Consider the following 19,815-nt stretch of genomic DNA (forward strand, 5'->3'; position numbering starts at 1 on the left):
TCTTGCTGTTTAAATCAGTTTAAAAGCCTGCATTTGCATCTCCTCCCTACAGGCTAGTTCTTGAGGAGGAATTTGTCATTAACATTACAACTCTCTTTTAATATTTTTATCTCCTCTCACAAGTATTTCCTGCATTTATGACATGCTTCCTTTGACAAGCTCCAAGTGAGCTAAGCAGATCTCTGTCATTTCCACCGGAAACATCTTCACGTGTCAGAGAGTTACCGGAGAGGACAGAAGTGGCTTCTTTATGCCAGAAGCCCAGCCCACAGGACCCATTCTAGCTGTCCTGGTCCACACGGCCTCAAACCCATTATCCCCTAGCACTATCATCCATGCTCACAATTGCAACAGAGAGTTCATGTACTCGTGGAATGGAGCGGACTCCCACCTCCTTCCAAGGTCAAATCTCAAGTGTTACTTTCTGAAACAGTTTTCAATTATCTTTTAATCAACTGACACAATCACTGTTTTCTAAACTACTTAACCCATTTCCATCTGGAAGATGAAAACTCTTAGCATAAAAAATAAAAATGCACTCTCTAATCTTACTCAGACATTTTGCCAATTTTTTCTTTTCTTTTTTTTTTTTTTTTCCAGAGACAGGATCTTCCTCCATCACCCAGGCTGGGTGCAGTGGCACAATCTCACCTCACTGAAGCCCCGACCTCCCGGGCTCAAGCCATCCTCCAGCCTTAGCTCCACAAGTAGCTGGTACTATAGGCGTGCACTACCACACCCGGCTAATTTTTTTATTTTTTATATAGGTGGGGTTTTGCCATGTTGCCCAGGCTGGTCTCAAGCTCCTGGGCTCAACCAGTCTGTCTGCCTTGGCCTCCCAAAGTGCTGGGATTACAGGCGTGATCCACTGCACCCAGCCACCAATTTTCATAAGGCTTTTAAGCAACCTCAACTTTGGTAGAAACGCAGACAGCTTGTACCTCTGTATCCTGATGATGCACGACTACCAGGTTGTCCACCACGTTCAGGGCAAATTTTCCCGTCCTATTTAACTTCAATATGTGCATCTTTTTACAGGCACCTTCTCTGTAGGATAGAAAGCAAAAAATAGATCAACAAGCTGCAGCTCACATTTTAAAATCACAGAGAGAGGGGAAACAAAGCATGAAATCTACCGTGGCAGATGATAGAGGACCACCTCCGCTCCTGTGCTGTTGGAGGTCCGAGAATGATGCCTCAAGAAGAGAACATACAGCTGCCCGTATCTAATTAGGGAACAAAGAGTCATAAATCACATCTGGCCATTCAAAATTCCTTTGTTCTAAATGGCATCACCGTTAAGTAAATTATGAGATATTTTTTTTTTTTTTTTTTTTTGAGACAGAGTCTCACTCTGTTGCCCAGGCTGGAGTGCAGTGGCCGGATCTCGGCTCACTGCAAGCTCCACCTCCCGGGTTTACGCCATTCTCCTGCCTCAGCCTCCCAAGTAGCTGGGACTACAGGCGCCCGCCACCTCGCCCGGCTAGTTTTTTGTATTTTTTAGTAGAGACGGGGTTTCACTGTGTTAGCCAGGATGGTCTCGATCTCCTGACCTCGTGATCTGCCCGCCTCGGCCTCCCAAAGTGCTGGGATTACAGGCGTGAGCCACCGTGCCCGGCCGAGATAATCATTTAATGGATACTCTGCTGCCAACAAAAATGTTCACAAAGAAACATGCAGTTACTCAAAGCCTATTATAAAGTGAAGTGGAAAAGAGAACACACACTAAATACAGCTTGATCATCATCTTTTAAAAGAAAACCCCAAACCTAAGCATAGAGTCTAAAATGATTAGAAAGAAACACGTTAACAGTTATACTTAGTGATACGCTAAGTTCATTTTCTTCTCTGTTTTCCAAGTTCTGTATAATGAATGTATATTCCTTAATAACAAGAAAATATAATCACTTTTTTTTTTTTTTCATTTTTCAGAGACAGGGTCTCCCTCTGTCACGTGCAACCACAGCTCACTGCAACCTCCAACTCCTAGGCTTCGGTGATCTTCCCTCACCTCAGCCTCCCCAGTAGCTAGGACTACATGCACATGCCACCGTGCCTGGCTAATTTTTAAATATTTTTGTAGAAACAGGGTCTCACTGTGTTGCCCAGGCTGGTCTTGAACTCCTGGCCTCAAGGTGCTCCTCCTGCCTTGGCCTCCCCAGTCACCCAGTCACTGGTATTATAGGTGGGCGCCACCATGCTCAGCCTCTTCTATTTAAGTGCCATCTAATAAGTGCTGCTGTGAACAGTTCCTGAATGCATACTCTAGTCCAGTGGTAAACTCTGTGCTGGGCCTGCCCAGGGGCAAGGAGACCAAGGTGGGAGGGAACAGGTCCCCACCTCCACTTCAGCCAGGACTGCTCTCGCTTTATCTATTGTCCAAACAGGAATGCTGGTTGGGCACGGTGGCTCATGCCTATAAACCCAGCACTTTGGGAGGCCAAGGCGGGAGGATCACCTGAGCCCAGGAGTTCAAGGCCAGCTTGGGCAACATGGTGAAACTCCATCTCTTCAGAAAATATAAAAATTATCCAGATGTGGTGGCATGCACCTGTAGTCCCAGCTACTCGGGAGACTGTGGCAGGACAATCACTTGAACCTAGGAGGCGGAGGTTGCAGTGAGCCGAGATCGTAACATTGCACTCCAGCCTGGGCGACAGAGCGAGACTCTCCAAAAAAAATTTAAAAATAAACAGGAAAGCCACAGAAGAGTACCAAAAAAAAAAAAAAAAAAAAAAAAAAGGAAGAAGAAAGAAAAGAACATTATACTACCTACCAAAAAGTTTGAAAGTTTGGGGTTCTTTTTTATTAATCTCTATTGTGTGTTTAAAATTTTCATTACAAATTTAAAAACTGAGATATCCACTTTTTCAAATGAAAATATACCTTCGTACTGCCGGGCGCAGTGGCTCACGCCTGTAATCCCAACACTTTGGGAGGCTGAGGCAGGCAGATCACCAGGTCAAGAGACTGAGACCATCCTGGCCAACATGGTGAAACCCTGTCTCTACTAAAAATATAAAAATTAGTTGGGCATGGTGGCATGTGGCTGTAGTTCCAGCTACTCGGGAGGCTGAGGCAGGAGAATTGCTTGAACCTGGGAGGCAGAGGTTGCAGTGAGCCAAGATCATACCACTGCACTCCAGCCTGGCAACAGAGCAAGACTCCATCTTAAAAAAAAAAAAAGAAAAAGAAAATATACCTCCATATATAAGTAATTGAGTTCCATGTTTGTTACATAAAAATCTTAATCTATTTTCTAATTTAGAACAATTATTAACTTAGCTTAAAAAAAAAAAAAAAACTTGGCCACGTATAGTGGCTCACACCTGTAATCCCAGCACTTTGGGAGGCCAAGGCAGGTGGATCACTTGAGGTCAGGAGTTCAAGACCAACCCGGCCAACATGGCGAAATCCTGTCTCTACCAAAAATACAGAGATGAGCCAGGCGAGGTGACACATACTTGTAATCCCAGGTACTTGGGAGGCTGAAGCAGAAGAATCACTTGAGCCTGGGAGGCGGAGGCTGCAGTGAGCCGACATTGCACCACTGCACTCCAGCCTAGGTGACAGAACAAGATTCTATCTTGAAAAAAAAGAAGAAATTATAAAACAAAAACACTAAGAAATAAATTGGTTGAAAGTTCTTGTTTTATCAGGCTAGAAAGGTAAAGGAATTCCTTAGCATCACAAAGCTGATAAAAATCAAAAAGGAATGCCAAAAACACGGCAGGTTTTCTATGTTCAGAGGATCTAGACACTGAATACCCAGGACAAGGGGAGTCCTCCTCCTGTGTTCTAGGGGTCAGGGCATCATGGGGTGCTTGTACCACACTCCTTCTATTATTTATATTACTGAAAGCAATCGCAGGACGGAGTTCTCTCTGACACAGACATACACGGTAGCCATTGCGATGTCTCTTTCGGAAAGGCTGGGTTTAGTTGACTTAGGTGCAGCTGGTAATTCAATCTCAAACTTGGGCAGCTTTGACATAGTGCCAGCCTGTTTGGGGGAAAAAGGTTTTAGGAAAAACTTATTAAACCCTTTTGATGTTTCACCATTCCCTATGTAAAACCAACAAGGATAAACATAGACTTTGGATCCTTTCCACCGTCCCCCGTGTCCCCTCACGGCCTGTCTGCCCAGCATAGAATGAATGGCTCCAGGAGCTGACGGGTACACAGAGTGCCCTCTAGCGGTCAGAGCGGTGACATTACGGCTGAAGGAACCTGTCCCTAACGTGCCTGACACAGTAGGATGCTACAGCAACAGGGGACAACTGGGGAAATGTGGTGTTTTCAGGGGAGGCTTCCTCTCACCCTAAAGTGAAAAGGCTGCAGGACATTCTCCAGGACCGTGGTAGACAGCAAGATCACGGCGCTCTCGGGGCAGTACATGTACCAATTCACATTGAGATTGTGGCTCTTCAAGAGTTTCAGGCTCCGTTTCTCTGGTAATACCTGAAGCAGAGTTTAAGAAACAGGATCTTCATTTAAAAAACAGCAAACTAATCCCAGCACTTTGGGAGGCCGAGGTGGGCAGATCACCTGAAGTCAGGAGTTCAAGACCAGCCTGGACAAAAAACCGTCTCTACTAAAAAACCGTCTGTACTAAAAATACAAAAATCAGCCGGATGTGGTGGCACATGCCTGTAATCCCAGCTACTCGGGAGGCGGAGGCACAAGAATTGCTTGAATGAACCTGGGAGGCGGAGGTTGCAGTGAGTCAAGATTGCACCATCACACTCCAGCGTGAATGACAGAGCAAGACTCAGTCTCAATAAATAAATACATCAGTAACAGCAAACTGTCAGAAGATTCTTACAGTGCACTCTGAGAATAAAAAGCAGAAGAAACCCACTAAGTGAAATGAACATTCTTACTTGTACTTATTACAGCAACTACTTAGCCAGCCCTGTGCTTGGTGCTTTACATGCTTGGGCATGTGGAGCACATGGATACACCTAAGAGAAATTTACAACAAAATTCTCCTCATCCAGGAAATGACCAAAAGAAACTGACACCTCCAGGGCCCCATGTATTAACTCGGCCACCTCCCAGGCCATGGCAGATCTGTCTTCTACTTGGCCTCCATCTCAACTCCAGTCTACACTAGGCTGGGAGGAGCTCCCTTCTTCTAGCAGGTGTGTTCATAAGACTGCATACAAATGCGGTACTTTATAATCCAGGCACATTTTAAATGTACCGTAAATATTCTGCTAGTACGGAACACTGTACAGAGCCCCCAAGACATAAATGCTCATGGTACACTGCACTGAAGAACTGCTGTGCAAGTCAGAGGCAGGAGCCAGAAGCTTCTTAATAACTATAATAACTAGGATGTGCTAGAGTCTTCTTTCTTTTTAACTTTTTTCTTGAAGATCTGAAGCCATCTAGGTAACCTTAAGGTATACTTTCCCACTGCAGAGAACAGAAAGACTTTTAAATGATTACCATAGGGAACTCCTCCATAAAGCAAGCCACCCTTCCCATGCAATCACATGTACAAAATTCTATTTCTGTGTGTATGGAATTTGTCTAAAGTTTGTTTAAAGTTCTCCTATTGGTCATTACAATTTTTTTTGGGGGGGGGGGGGGGGGGGATGGAGTTTAGTTCTTGCTGCCCAGGCTGGAGTGCAATGGCAAAGTCTCGGCTCACTGCAACCTCCGCCTCCCAGGTTCAAGGGATTCTCCTGCCTCAGCCTCCCAAGTAGCTGGGATTACAGGCGCCCGCCACCACACCCAGCTAATTTTTGTATTTTTATTTTGAGACAGTAGAGACAACGCTTAGTAGAAATGGGGTTTAATAGAGACGGGGCTTCACCATGGTGGCCAGGCTGGTCTTGAACTCCTGACCTCAGGTGATCGCCCACCTTGGCCTCCCAAAGTGCTAGGATTATAGGCATGAGCCACCGCGCCCAGCTAGTCATTACTAAGATTTCGATGATGGCCTTACAGCAAAGCACCATGGCATTAATGCACAGGTGTATTTTCTCTATCCATACATTCTAAATTATATTGCTTTCATTAGGTCAATAAAATCAAAACCTGAAAGAACTCTTAACACCCTCTGAATTAGTTCCACTTAGAGATCTCAGAAGCATGCCCAATAGGTCAGGAAGCTGGAACAGATGAAAAGAAACAGGCAGGTACATCAAAGGACACAATCCACAGAGTGGAAAGGCAACCTCCAGATTCGGAGAAAATACTTGCAAATTGTATCTCTAAGAAGGTGTTAATATCAGAATATATAAAGAACTACAATTCAACAAATAATAATAATTTGATTTTTAAAATAGGCACAATGACCCGAATTAGTCATCTCTCCAAAGATGATACACAAAGTGGCCAACACACACAAGTGTTCAACATCACTAATCAACAAAGAGCACAAATCAAAACCACAATTAAGATGGCTCTTACCAAAAAAAAAACAAAAAACAAAAAACCAGCAAGCGTCGGTGAGGATACGGAGAAATTGGGACCCTTGTACACTTGGAGGGATTGCAAAATGGTGTAACTGCTATGGAAAACAGTATAGCAGTTCCCTAAAACATTAAGAAACAGAACTACCATCTGCTCCAGCAATCTCACTCTGGGTATAAATCTAAAAGAACTGAAAAAAGGATCTTGAAGAGGTATCTGCATACCTGTACTGACAGCAGCACTATTCACAATGGCCAAGAGGTGGACGCAACTCAAATGTCCCTCAACAGATGAATGGATAAGCAAAATGTGGTGTATACACTCAATGCGGTACTGTCGGTCTTAAAAAGGAAACCCTATCACGTGCTATGGCATGGGGAAACCTTTAGGACATTATGGTAGATGAAATAAGCCAGTCACAAAGTGACAAATACTGTATAATTTCACTTATATGAAGCATAAAAGGTAATCAAATTCGGCCGGACACAGTGGCTCATGCCTGTAATCCCAGCACTTTGGAAGGCTGAGGTGAGTGGATCACCTGAAGTCAGGAGTTCAAGACCAGCTTGGCCAAGAGGGTGAAATCCCATCTCTACCAAAAATACAAAGATTAGCCAGGCCTGGTGGCACATACCTGTAATCACAGCTATTCAGGAGGCTGAGATGGGAGAATCACCTGAACCCAGGAGCCAGAGGTTGCAGTGAGCTGAGATCACGCCACTGCACTCCAGCCTGGGCAACAGAGGGAGACTCCATCTCAAAAAAAAAGGAGTCAAATTCACAGAAACAGAAAGTAAAATAGATTGTTGGCGCTGCAAGGAAGGGATAAGGGGAGTTGTTTACTAGATACAGTTTTGGTTTCACAAGATGAAAAAAGTTCTGCAGCTATTTCATAACAAACAATGTGAATGAATATACTTAACACTACTGAACTGAACATTTCAAAACAGTTAAGATGATAAATGTTATATGTTTTTTACCACAATAAAAAAAAATTTTTTTTGGCCACACACAGTGGCTTGTGCCCATAAATCCCAGCACCTGGAAAGCCAAGGCAGGAGAACGGCTTGAGCCTAGGAGTTCAAGAACAGTTTAGGCAACATGGCAAGACCTCATCTCTACAAAAAAAAAAAAAAGGAAAAAAATTAGTTGGCCGTGCTAGCACACACCTGTAGTTCCAGCTACTCGGGAAGCTGAGGTGGGAGGACTACCTGAGGCTAGGAGGTCGAGGCTGCAGTGAACCGTGATTGTGCCACTGTACTCCAGCCTGGGTGACAGAGATCCTCTCTCAAAATAATTATCACAAAATAAAAAAACTTTAAGAGGCAGTTAGCAAAATACAAATGGACAATATACAAAAAGATGCTTACTTCCCTAGTAATGTAAAATGCAAATTAAAATGTCTTTCAGCCAGGCGTGGTGGCTCACGCCTGTAATCCCAGCACTTTAGGGGGCCGAGATAGGTGGATTATTTAAGACCAGGGGTTCAAGAACAGCCTGGCCAATGTGGTGAAACCCCACCCCTACTAAAAATACAAAAATTAGCCAAGCGTGGTGGTGGGCACCTGTAGACCCAGCTACTTGGGAGGCTGAGACAGGAGAATTGCTTGAACCCAAAAGGTGGAGGAGCTGAGATAGTGCCACTGCATTCCAGCCTGGGCGACAGAGTGAGACTGTCTCAAAAAACCAGAAAAAAGAAAAGCCTTTCTGCCTCTCAGGTTGACAAATGTCTATGGACTGATAATATCCAGTTCTCCTAAAGGTATGAAAAGCAGAAGTTCCTATATTGCTAGTGAAAATGCACATGTCTAAAAGAAATTTGGTGATACCGGTTCAGCTTTTCAGATGTTCATACCTATACTGCAATTCTCCCTCTAACATAAAGAAGTGTGTACAAGAATGTTACTGAAGGGTTATTTGTAATCACAAAAAAATGGAAAACCAGCCAATGTCCAATAACAAAAAATTGGTTACGCTGCAGTCCATCCATACAGTGGAATACTACTCAGTCATAATAAAATACAGAATGATGTCCAAGATACACTTTGGAAAAAAAAAAAAAAAAAAGCTAGCTGCAGAAGTTTATATACAACATTCCCCTTTTTGTTAAAAAGAAGTTTGTATCTATTTATTTTAAAAAATGGAGGAATATGCACCAAACTGTTCATAATAATTATTTATTGGGATTATAGGGAACATTTGCTTTCCATATTATGTATCTTGCAATTTTTGAATGTTTTTTTAACTTTTAGGTTCGGGGATAGATGTGAATGTTTGTTACACAGGTAAACTCATGTCACGAGGGTTTGTGGTACAGATTATTTCATCACCCAGGTATTAAGTCCAGTCCCCAATAGTTATCTTTTCTGCTCCTCTCCCTCCTCCCACCCTCCCCTGCTCAGGTAGACCCCCGTGTTTGTTGTTTCCTTCTTTGCATTCATAACTTATCATTTAGCTCCCACTTAGAAGTGAGAACATGTGGTATTTGGTTTTCTGTTCCTGTGTTAATTTGCTAAGGATGATGGCCTCCATCTCCATCCATGTTCCCACAAAAGACATGATCCTGTTCATTTTTATGGCTGCATAGTATTCCATGGTATATATGTACCACATTTTCTTTATCCAATCTGTCACTGATGGGCATTTAGGTTGATTCCATGTGTTTGCTATTGTGAACAGTGCTTCACTGAACATTCATGCGCATGTGCCTTTACGGTAGAATAATTTACATCCCTCTGCATATACACCCAGTAATGGGGCTGCTAGGTCCAACGGCAGTTCTGCTTTTAGCTCTTTGAGGAATCGCCATACTGTTTTCCACAAAGGTTGAACTAATTTACACTCCCAGCAACAGTGCATAAGGTTTCCCTTTTCTCCACAACCTTGCCAACATCTGTTTTTCTTTGACTTTTTTTATAATAGCTATGCTGACTAGTGTGAGATGGTATCTCATTGTGGTTTTGATTTGCATTTCTCTAATGATCAGTGATGTTGAGCTTTTTTATGTTTCTTGGTCGCATGTATGTCTTCTTTTAAAAAGTGTCTGCTCATGTCCTTTGCCCACTTTTTTTTGAGATGGAGTCTTGCTCTGTTGCCCAGGCTGGAGTGCAGTGGCACCATCTCAGCTCACTGCAACCTCCGCCTCCCAGGTTCAAGCAATTCTCCAGCCTCAGCCTCCCTAGCAGCTGGGATTACAGGTACCTGCCACCACACCTAGCTACTTTTTGTATTTTTAATAGAGATGGGGGTTTCGTCATGTTGGCCACGCTGGTCTTGAACTCCTGACCTCAGGTGATCTGCACGCCTTGGCCTCCCAAAGTGCTGGGATTACAGGTGTGAGCCACTGCGCCTGGCCTTTGCCCACTTTTTAATGAAGTTTTTTTGTTTGTTTGTTTTTTTGAGATGGGGTCTCACTATCATCCAGGCTGGAGTGCAGTGGTGTGATCTTGGCTCACTGCAACCTCCCGCCTCGTGGGCTCAAGCAGTCCTCCCACTTCAGCCTCCCAAGTAGCTGGGACTACAGGCGCACCTCACCACACTGGACTAACATTTTGTATTTTTTATAGAGATGGGATTTCATCATGTTGGCCTGGCTGGTCTCAAACTCCTGGACTCAAGCCATCCGCCCACCGTGGCCTTCCAAAGAGCTGGAATTACAGGCATAGGACACCAAGCCCCCCCCCGGCTTTTTTTTTTTTTTTTTTAAGGTATTACTTGCAATTAGAAGGAAAAAAAAAAAGAATAAAATCCTCAGCAAGAGACTAAAGCTGAGTACTGCAGCTCATTCCTGTAATCCTGGCACTTTGGGAGGCCAAGGCAGGAGTTGAGGTTAGGAGTTTGACACCAGCCTGGGTGACATAGCGAGACTTCCGTCTCTACAAAAAAATTTAAAAATTAGCCAGGGTTGGGTGCGGTGGCTCACACCTGTAATCCCAGCACTCTGGGAGGCCGAGGCGGGCGGATCACCTGAGGTCAGGAGTTTGAGACCAGCCTCAACATGGTTAGACCCCGTCTCTACTAAAAATATAAAATCAGCCAGGCATAGTGGCGCATGCCTGTAATCCCAACTACTCAGAAGGCTGAGGCAGGAGAATCACTTGAACCTTGGAGGTGGAGGTTGTGGTGAGCTGAGATCATGCCATCGCACTCCAGCCTAGGCAGTAAGAGCAAAACTCCATCTCAAAAAAATAAATAAATAAAATAATAAAAATAAAAATTAGCCAGGCATGATGGTACATGCCTGTAGTCCTACCTACTCAGGAGGCTGAGGCAGGAGGATTGCTTGAGCCCAGGAGTTTGAGATTACAGTGAGCCACGATGTCGCCACTGCACTGCAGCCCGGGCAACAGAGCAAGATTCCATCTCTAAAAAACGTTTAAAAAAAAAAAATTCTCTTTCTGAATGTACTGAATTCAAAAGGCTGCCTGAATGCTATCACTGAACTTTTACCAACAAACATAAATGATAGACATAATACCTGGTAAAATTCGATTCCTTGATCTGTTATGAAGACAATTTCAGTAGAACTAGTCCAGCAGAATCCTAGAATGTTGGCATTCTTAGTCTAAGAAAAATTTTTTAAAAATATTTTTAATTAATAAGAAAAAAATGTATAACTCTTCAAAAGCTTAACAATCTCTGCAGTTTGTCATTCTTTAATGAAAGTTCCCCGGAATGTTTACTAATTAACAAAACAAATTTTATTTTAAATACTATGTTCCCTGATTTTTGCCCATAACTCTTCATTCAAGAATCTGAATCCTAATTCCTTCTACTGAACAGAACAGGGGAAGTCTATGTTTTGTAGAAAGGTAACCAACCAGAGCTCACAAACAGCAGCTTCTACCTGCAGGAATCACCTTACTGCCGACATTCTCAGTCACCCACATTACAAAAACTGTTATTACAAATGTACAAAGGCCTAAGGGTCTTTAGTGAGTGTTGACCAAAATGGGTTGAGGACCCTGAGACACACACCCTACTCGCTCGAGGGCAGACAGGGCTGAGCAGGGCTGGGCTGAGGGCCTCCTCACACGGGGCCACCGCAGGGCAGGGCGACAGTGGTGGGGGTGCACCTCTCCTCATTGAATAGTCCACCCTGAACTCCACTGAGCAAAACAGCCACAAAGATGCAGAAAGCCCTACCCCAACCACTAGCAGCCTCTGTCAGCGCCCAGGGTGTCACACTGCCACTTTTAGCTCAGCTCCCTCTAGCCTAGTTTACCACACCCAGCAAATCTCATTAATGTGGATTAGAATCAACACCTGGGGGAAGCAAGAAAGAAAGTAAGGACGAGATAAAGACAACAAATTGAGGAAAGGAAACTTCAGGAAAGAGAAAAAGAAACTCCTCACCAGAAACCTCCACTCCATGTGGCTGTGAGGGATCGCAGGGCCCGGACCCAGATGTGCTGTCGGCCCAGTGAGGAGGAAAAGGGCAGGACAGATGACAGCCCCCAAGGGCTAGCACCACTGGGTGTTCACCACGTGTCATCCATTGAACCCTCCCGGCTCCAAAGGAACAAGCTTTCAAGCTTAGAAAACTGTTGAACGTCACAAAGCAAACACCCCGCCCGACTCCAGTTTTGGAATCAACATGAGGGGCGGTCTGACTTCAAGTGTGTGCTCCCTGTGACCCTGATGCCCCGCCCTCCACAACAGAACCCAGCTCAACACCACTGACGCCAGCAGCTGGGAAAGGGCCTGGGCTCATACCTTGCACTCCTGTGTGTATTCCAGCTGGGAATTATCAGGGATAAAATTACAAAAATCCTGAAAGGAAAAACACACACACACACACAAATTTGGATTAGGCAGCATACTGCTAAATGGGTAGTAGTACGCCTACCTTGGCATACTACAAGAAAAAGATAAATATTAACTTAAAAAGTGACCAGAAAATAACTGAAGACAACCCAAACACAGGAAAGATAAAAAGACCAATTCGGATCATCTGTCTCAACAGCAGCAGGCTTACAATTCCATTTTTTTAAAGTTAATACAAATATTCAGTTACAGTTTAGTAACTCCTTTCAAAATTCATTCCTCAAGCAGCTGATGTCAGAGAAATGTGTTGCTGCACTTACTAAGAGGCTTCCCCAAGACTTTAACACTTAAAACTGATGGAAGAAACCACGAGAGGATCCTGCCTGTTTGGAACAGCCTTCCCTCTAACGCTACAAATGGCAATGGTGAACATTTACAAGGGCTAAAGTGCTTGCAGGCTGTTTCGACTTGGAATATCTGCTCCTATCAGATCTAGCACTCAGAAATGAGAGATGAGAAGGCTAATTCATAAAGCAGCCAAAAATGATACCTCACACAGTCTATGCTGCTAGCTATCAAGCAATACAAAAGACACACAAAGTTCCAAACTACTTTTTAACAATTTTTAAAGGAGGCTGAGGTGGGATAATCACTTGAGCCTGAGAGATTGAGGCTGCAGTGAGCCGGAATCACACCACCGCACTCCAGCCTGGGCAACAAAGGAAGACTGGCTCAAAAAAATTTTTTTAATTTAATTTAAAAATCAAACTAAGGTCATTTTTTTTAACCCACTCAAATGTCTTTTTTGTTTTTGAAGGCTCTAATACAATGCAACATAACTATACCTTTCACAATAGTAAGATAATAAGTTTCCTTTAACACTGAAAATTTGCAATTCCTTCTCTTCCAAATGCATTTCTAATGCCCTTTAATGCTATATTTTAAAGATAAGTCTTACCACAGTCTTTGACGTCCTCTGAACAGCCAATATCTTATTTTCTAAGGAAAACTTAATGCACTTCACTTCTCCTTTGTCATCCATTCTTTAAGAAGAAAGAATGTGTTAGTAGTTAAATAATCGAATTCTAGCTACTATCATTTATTGAAAAGGCAAAAGACACAACCTATATTCAGAAGGCAGCAAACTCTAGTCTAAAATTAAAGTTATGTTTCCGAAGCCATCGGCAGGACCTCTTTTCAAACTACCAAATCTTACTGGAAACAACTTGCTGGGAAAACAAGTGATTGAAGAATTGAGATCACACGCACATATCACCTGAGAATTGTTTGCAACATAAATAACTATAGACCCGTGCAGGAGCCTTCTCCATGACTGCTGTTTCTCTCTCACAGCAAAGCTTCTGGAAAGAACTATCTACTTGTGCATCTCACAGCGCATTCATTAAGCAAACCTGCGATGCACCAGATGGCTCCACCACAGTGTCTCACGACCGCCTCAGAAGTTAAAAAGTGAACTCAGCTGGGCACAGTGGCCTACACCTGTAATCCCAGCACTGTGAGAGGACGAAGGAGGATCACAGGAGTTCAAGACCTGCCTCTATTCAAATACATACTTTTTTAAATTAAAAATTCATTTTAAAAAAGCAAACTCAAGGGATGGATTACAGAGGGGCTCAAGGAAACTTTTTGGGGTCTGAATATGTTGCCTTGACTGTGGTGATGGTTTCATGAGTATATACATGTCAAAACTCACATATTGTCTAATATTAAGTGTGTACAGTTTATTGTGTGCCAACTATGCCTCAATAAAGCTGCTTTTAGAATATCTTTTTTTTTTTTTTTTTTTTGCGATGGAGTCTTGCTCTGTCACCCAGGCTACAATACAGTGGCGCGATCTCGGCTCACTGCAACCTCTGCCTCTCAGGTTAACGTGATTCTCCTGCCGCAGCGTCCTGAGTAGCCGGGATTTCAGGTTCGCACTACCACACCTGGCTAATTTTTGTATTTTTAGTAGAGATGGAGTGTCAACATATTGGCCAGGCTGGTCTCGAACTCCTGATCTCAAGTGATCCACCCACCTCGGCCTCCCAAAGTGCTGGCATTACAGATGTGAGCCACTGCACCCAGTCTAAAAACTCTTTTTAAGTTAAATTCAGTACCTTCCTCCCCACAAACTTCTCAGAGTCTCCAGTCTAGATTATCATGGGCTCACTCTTGTTTTCCACACCCAACCAACCCCCTGAGTCTTACCAGAGACCCATCTTCCTAAGTATCCCTTGACTGCCTATGCAGTGCCACTCTACATTGCCAGAGCGCTGCTTTCACCACACCTGGCTTGGCTGACTGCTACTCTCCACGGCATCCCTAACTCTGACAGGCTCCCAACTAAGCCAGCCTCGTGCTGCGAACAGCATGATCTTTCCAAACACTGACACGATCATGCCACACCCCACCTGACGTGTCAATAAGATAAAGCTCTAATTCCATAGGAGAATATGTAAGTTTCAAGCTGACCCCTGCCAGTGGCCACACCACCACCATTTCCCTTACCTGTAGACACACCCTGTGTAACCTTCAGTTGCACAGACCCGGAGTTCCCCCAAAACACCATGCTTGAACCCCATCCGCACTTTAAAACCCCATCCATACTTTAAAAAACTTTGCTTAGGTCGGGTACAGTAGCTCATGCCTGTAATCCTAGCACTGTGGGAGGCCAAGGTGGATCGCCTGAGGTCAGGAGTTTGAAACCAGCCTGGCCAACGTGGTGAAACCCCATCTCTACTAAAAATACAAAAAAATTAGCCAGGCGTAGTGGCAGGTGCCTGTAATCCCAGCTACTTGGGAGGCTGAAGCAGGAGAATCGCCTGAACCTGGGAGGTGGAGGTTGCAGTCAGGTTCTCAGCTGGGCACCAATGCACTCCAGCTGGGCACAGAGGGAGGCTCGCTCAAAAAAAAAAAAAAAAAGACAGTTTCTCATTAACACAGGCCAACAGTAAAATTAAGTCACTACTGAACTGAGGGCCTACATTAAACTTTCACCTTCTGTAAGCAACAGTGTTAACGTGGCCAGATAGCTTATCATCCAAATCGAGCCACTTCTGAAAGTGAAAGGGGCTGCTATTGATCATTACACCTGTTCAACAGTGCAAACTGTGACCACGCAGTCACCTTAAGTGGCAGTCATGATTTTCTTATATTATTACATGCGAAACAATGAATCTCCTTCACCTGCCACTCTGGAAAGACCTGGGCTAAAGAAATGAACGCCCTCCTCTGTCAACAAACCGGAAATGGGCACATCATCACGCTGACTTGTTAATTTCCAGTGCCAGGAAGTGGGTGCCCCACTTTTGAAGTATTTGGCTCCCAAATGAAATGCTTCCAGATAGTCCACTCTGACAAGAGGTGCTAGTAAGTGCCACTGAGACCCTCCCTACAAACAGGGATTCCATGTGCGCACACACACTTCAGGCCTCTCAGGGCAGGCCAAATGAGAAAATTATAAAAAACCTTTTGAATTAGAAAAGCACCATTCTGTTTACATGATAAAATGATCTTAAAGTGTCTATGCCATTACCTAAATGAGATGGGATTTCTATCATCTGGGCCTTTAACTACCACACCAGTAGCTCCACCAGATCGAACAGCAAAAACCTGAGAAGCAAAAGCAGCAAAGTTAATAGCCTGAACTCTGAAAGGATCTAAACTCAAAAGCCGACCCGCAGGCGATTATCTCTGTTATACACCACCCTGGGTTCAACTAAAGTAACACATATCAAGGTACAGATGTTTGGCTGCTCATGTGAATTTTAAAAACCAAGAGCAGAGAGCGAAAAGGATGCCACTCCAAGTGTGGCCCACTGTGCCACACCGGGTCGGGTCCCCAGGCTCCAAGTTCTAAGGCCGGTTCACGCATCGGCGCCGCTGATGCGCTTGACGTAGTCTCTTCCCCCTTGACAAAATTCCAAGGAAAATGAAAATCTCGACGTCTAAAACCTTGACTGCGAGTGTAACTAATGACAAAGACAACAAAAGAAGCCTAGAAAAGATGGGCGCGCCAACAGTTGAGACGCCGGCCACGAGGCCACGGCGTCCACGCAGCAGGTTCGGGGGTCCAGCCCCGGGGTCACCTGCGAGGACACCTGGCCGCGGCTGAGCCCACCCAACAGGGAAGGAGCGTGCGCCGCCGCCCGCGCTAGGACGGGACAGGACAGGACAGGAGGGGACGCTCGGGCCTGGTCGCGCGGGACCAGCCTTGGTGCGCCCACGACCCCGGCAGGGCCGCGCAGGGGAGGAAGGCGCGGGCCGCCGGACCTGCTTGTTGGCCTCATCGAAGAAGACGCAGTTGACAGGGTTCGCCTTCTCGAACTGCACCGGCCGCTCGCACAGCTCCAGGTAGTAGTCCTCCTCGCCCATGGCGGGCGCCGAGACCGCGGTGGGGGCCCCGACGGCGGCAGCCAGCGTGGAGCGGAGCTCGCGGTGGAGCCCGGCCCGGACTGTGACGGTGGCTGCGGCTGCGGCTGCGGCTGCTGCTCTGGGCCCGGCGCGGACGCCGCTTCCTGGTGCCACGCCCCCACCCCGCCCACCACGTGACCCGCGGTCCTCTGCGCTTAAACGGGCAGCGTCTGGCTGCGGTGGGGCCCACCGGCCGTAACCACGCCCCACCCGGTGCTGGAGGCTCCTCCCCTCTCCCCGAGGGCAGGAGGAACGCGGTGGCATGACCCGGAAGCCCGCGCGGTTCCCCGCGAACCGAGAGCAGCGGGGCCGCCAACCCTATCCTACTGTGGGTTCCTGCGCGCGGCTCGGTCCCCCTGCCCCGGCCTGTGCCCCGGCGTGGGACCGTTCCCGGTCTAGGAAAGGCTCCTCCTTGCTTTCGGGAGGATTTCCCAAACGCCTCCTGCGCCTGAGTTCCAGCCTCTGGGAGCTTCGTCAGGGAGAAGGGGCTGAAGGCTCGCTGAGCAGGTGCAGGGGCGCCAGAGACCGTCTCCAACCGCCTCAGCGCTTCTGCGGGCTCTTCCGCTGGAGCCACAAACCGAATTGACAAGAGACAGATAAACAAGAGAAAAGCATACACACTTCTTAAGTTTTTCATGGGGACTTTCAAAGGAGAGTGAGGTCTGAAGAAGTGGCCAAAGCAAGATGCTTTTATACTTTTTAGACAAAGAATGATGCATTTGAGAAGAAAGCACAAAAGGCATCTGGTTAGGAGCGATACATTTCTAAGGGAGTCACTAGGAAAAATTTTGGGAGGGTGTAAAACTAGTGGAAGATAAGTACTACTTGGGAAGTTTATTTATTCAGGTCCATTGCAGCCCCAACTAACTCCCAGTCTCTGGTGATAAGGGCTATTTTCTGGCCCGGGTACAGAGAAAGTACCACTCCCAGAGGAATCTTTACTGCTTGTTCCCTGTAGGAAATGACAGGTCATCTAGCCCTTTCTGAAACTACAATTTCTCCAGTGTTTTTAGCTCAAAATAATATACCAATTTTTGGATATATTTTGGGATAGCACATCCTTACTGCTTCCTAGTAACAGGGAAACCTAATTTAGATTGTGGCTCAGCAAGCGTTTTTACTTGATAAGAAACATGAAATTTACCATGTTAGCCCCTCTTTTTTTGTTTCAGAGGCAGAGTCTCTCTCTGCCCAGGTTGGAGTGCAGTGGTGCGATCACGGCTCACTGCAACGTCAGTCTCCCATCTCAGCCTTCCAAGTAGCTGGGACCGCAGGTGCATGCCACCACACTTGGCTCTTTTTTTATTATTATATTTTGTAGAGACGGAGTTCTCTGTTGCCCAGCCTGGTCTCAAACTCCTGGCCTCAAGTGATTCTCCCACTGACAGTGCTCAGCCCCCATGTTAACCCTTTTGGTTTTTTTTGTTTTGTTTTGTTTTGTTTTTGAGATGGAGTTTCGTTCTTGTTGCCCAGGCTGGAGTGCAATGGCCCTGTCTCGGTTCACCACAATCTCCACCTCCCAGGTTCAAGCAATTCTCCTGCCTCAGCCTCCCAAGTAGCTGGGATTACAGGCACCTGTCACCATGCCCAGCTAATTTTTTTGTGTGTATTTTTAGCAGAGACCAGGTTTCACCATGTTGGCCAGGCCAGTCTCCAACTCCTAACCTCAGGTGATCTGCCCACCTTGGCCTCCCAAAGTGATGAGATTACAAGCATGAGCCACCGCGTCCGGCCCCATGTTAATCCTTTTTGAGGTGTTCAGTAGTCAGGCATATTGACATTATTGTGAAATACATTTCCAGAAATTTTTTTATCTTGCAAATCTGATTTCTGTCCCTAAATTTGACTAATCTAAGTATCTCATATAAGTGGATTTTATAGTATTTGTCCATTAGTCTGGCTTCTTTTGCTTAGCAAAATATCCTCAAGGTTCATCCAGGTAGCACGTGTCAGGATTTCCTTCCTTCATTAAGGCTGAATCATATTCCATTTTATGTATGTAGCACATTTTGTTTATCCATTCGTGTGTTGATGGGCGTGTGAGTTGTTTCCACCTTTGGCTGTTGTAAATAAAGCTATGCAAATATATGTTCAATATTCTGTTTTTAATTCTTTTGGGTCTATACCCAAAAGTTGGATTACTGGATCATATGGTAGTTCTATTTCTCAGAGAGCCATTTTTGAGTGGTTTTGATGTCTGAGTCCAAGAGTTCGGTTTGGAGCATGTGAATCCGAGGAGAAATGACATCTAGGCAGATGGATATATTGGTCTGAAACTCATCAGAGAAGTGACAAGACTGGAAATGTAAGACTCCTCCACTCAGCCTCACCCATCCAGGCCGGTGCCACACATAGAAAACCCAATAACTCCAGAACCCTGCTCTCCAGCCACACTGTGCCATCCATGCAGCTGGCTTGTTTAGCTGTTTCCTGTGACTTTTCCTCAACATCATCAGGATGCCCTGTCGTTCTGTCCTCTCTACCCCAGTCTATCCGCCCTCTCCTCTCTTCCCTTCCCTCCTCATCAGCTTTGGTTTCATTTCTCTGCATTCCAGTTTTTTGCCCTTTTTTGGCCAGTGTTTGCCATTGCCTTTGACATCCTTGCTGCGCTGTTCTTGTCACACTTATCTGGCAGAGCCTCCGCCCTGGATGAACTCAGCCACCTGCTTTCCCAGTACCTACTACTAGAGGGGCCACACAACAGGACAGAGGGCACTGCTGGAAATTCAAATGGGTCTTCAGCCCTGCCTGGCTATCCCCGTCGTTGTCTCTCCTGTTCTCTGCAAGGACATTTTCAGGCCTTCTCCACACTCTTCAGACTGTCTCGCCCCCTATTTCCATGAACATCGAGGCCTTCAGATGGAAACTGGGTTTCATACCAGTTGCGCAGCCCACCGTGGCTGCCCCTCTAGAAAACGGTCCATCTTGCCCAAGGCCAAACCCTGTTTATTTATTTATTTATTATTTATTTATTTACTTTTGAGATGGAGTTTTGCTCTTGTTCCTCTTGTTGCTCAGGCTGGAGTACAATGGCACGATCTTGGCTCACTGCAACCTCCACATCCCGGGTTCAAGTGATTCTCCTGCCTTAGCCTCCCGAGTAGCTGGGATTACAGGCATGCACCACCACGCCCGGCTAATTTTGTATTTTCAGTAGAGACGGGGTTTCTTCATGTTGGTCACGTTGGTCTCGAACTCCCAACCTCA

At 45.5% G+C, this 19,815-nt stretch overlaps 1 protein-coding gene across 4 annotated transcripts in view; it reads right to left on the reverse strand.

Moving 5' to 3' along the window:
* RMC1 (regulator of MON1-CCZ1) overlaps positions 1-16,724 on the reverse strand; it is a 28,756-nt gene extending 12,032 nt beyond the window's left edge. For 2 of the 4 annotated variants that reach the window (XM_023207782.1, XM_023207781.1), the window contains exons 1-9: positions 16,468-16,724; positions 15,731-15,807; positions 13,151-13,235; positions 12,142-12,198; positions 10,904-10,990; positions 4,321-4,461; positions 3,900-4,003; positions 1,137-1,226; positions 942-1,047 (exon numbers count right to left, since the gene is read on the reverse strand). In XM_023207782.1, coding sequence (XP_023063550.1) covers positions 942-1,047; positions 1,137-1,226; positions 3,900-4,003; positions 4,321-4,461; positions 10,904-10,990; positions 12,142-12,198; positions 13,151-13,235; positions 15,731-15,807; positions 16,468-16,569 — 849 coding nt within the window. In that variant the 5' untranslated portion in view covers positions 16,570-16,724. The remainder of the gene's footprint in view (positions 1-941; positions 1,048-1,136; positions 1,227-3,899; positions 4,004-4,320; positions 4,462-10,903; positions 10,991-12,141; positions 12,199-13,150; positions 13,236-15,730; positions 15,808-16,467) is intronic. The other 2 variants (XM_023207783.3, XM_023207785.1) reach the window with 2 other exon arrangements.
* Positions 16,725-19,815: the final 3,091 nt, after the last annotated feature.

Source organism: Piliocolobus tephrosceles, chromosome 18 (assembly GCF_002776525.5).
Source record: "Piliocolobus tephrosceles isolate RC106 chromosome 18, ASM277652v3, whole genome shotgun sequence".
NCBI lineage: Eukaryota > Metazoa > Chordata > Mammalia > Primates > Cercopithecidae > Piliocolobus > Piliocolobus tephrosceles.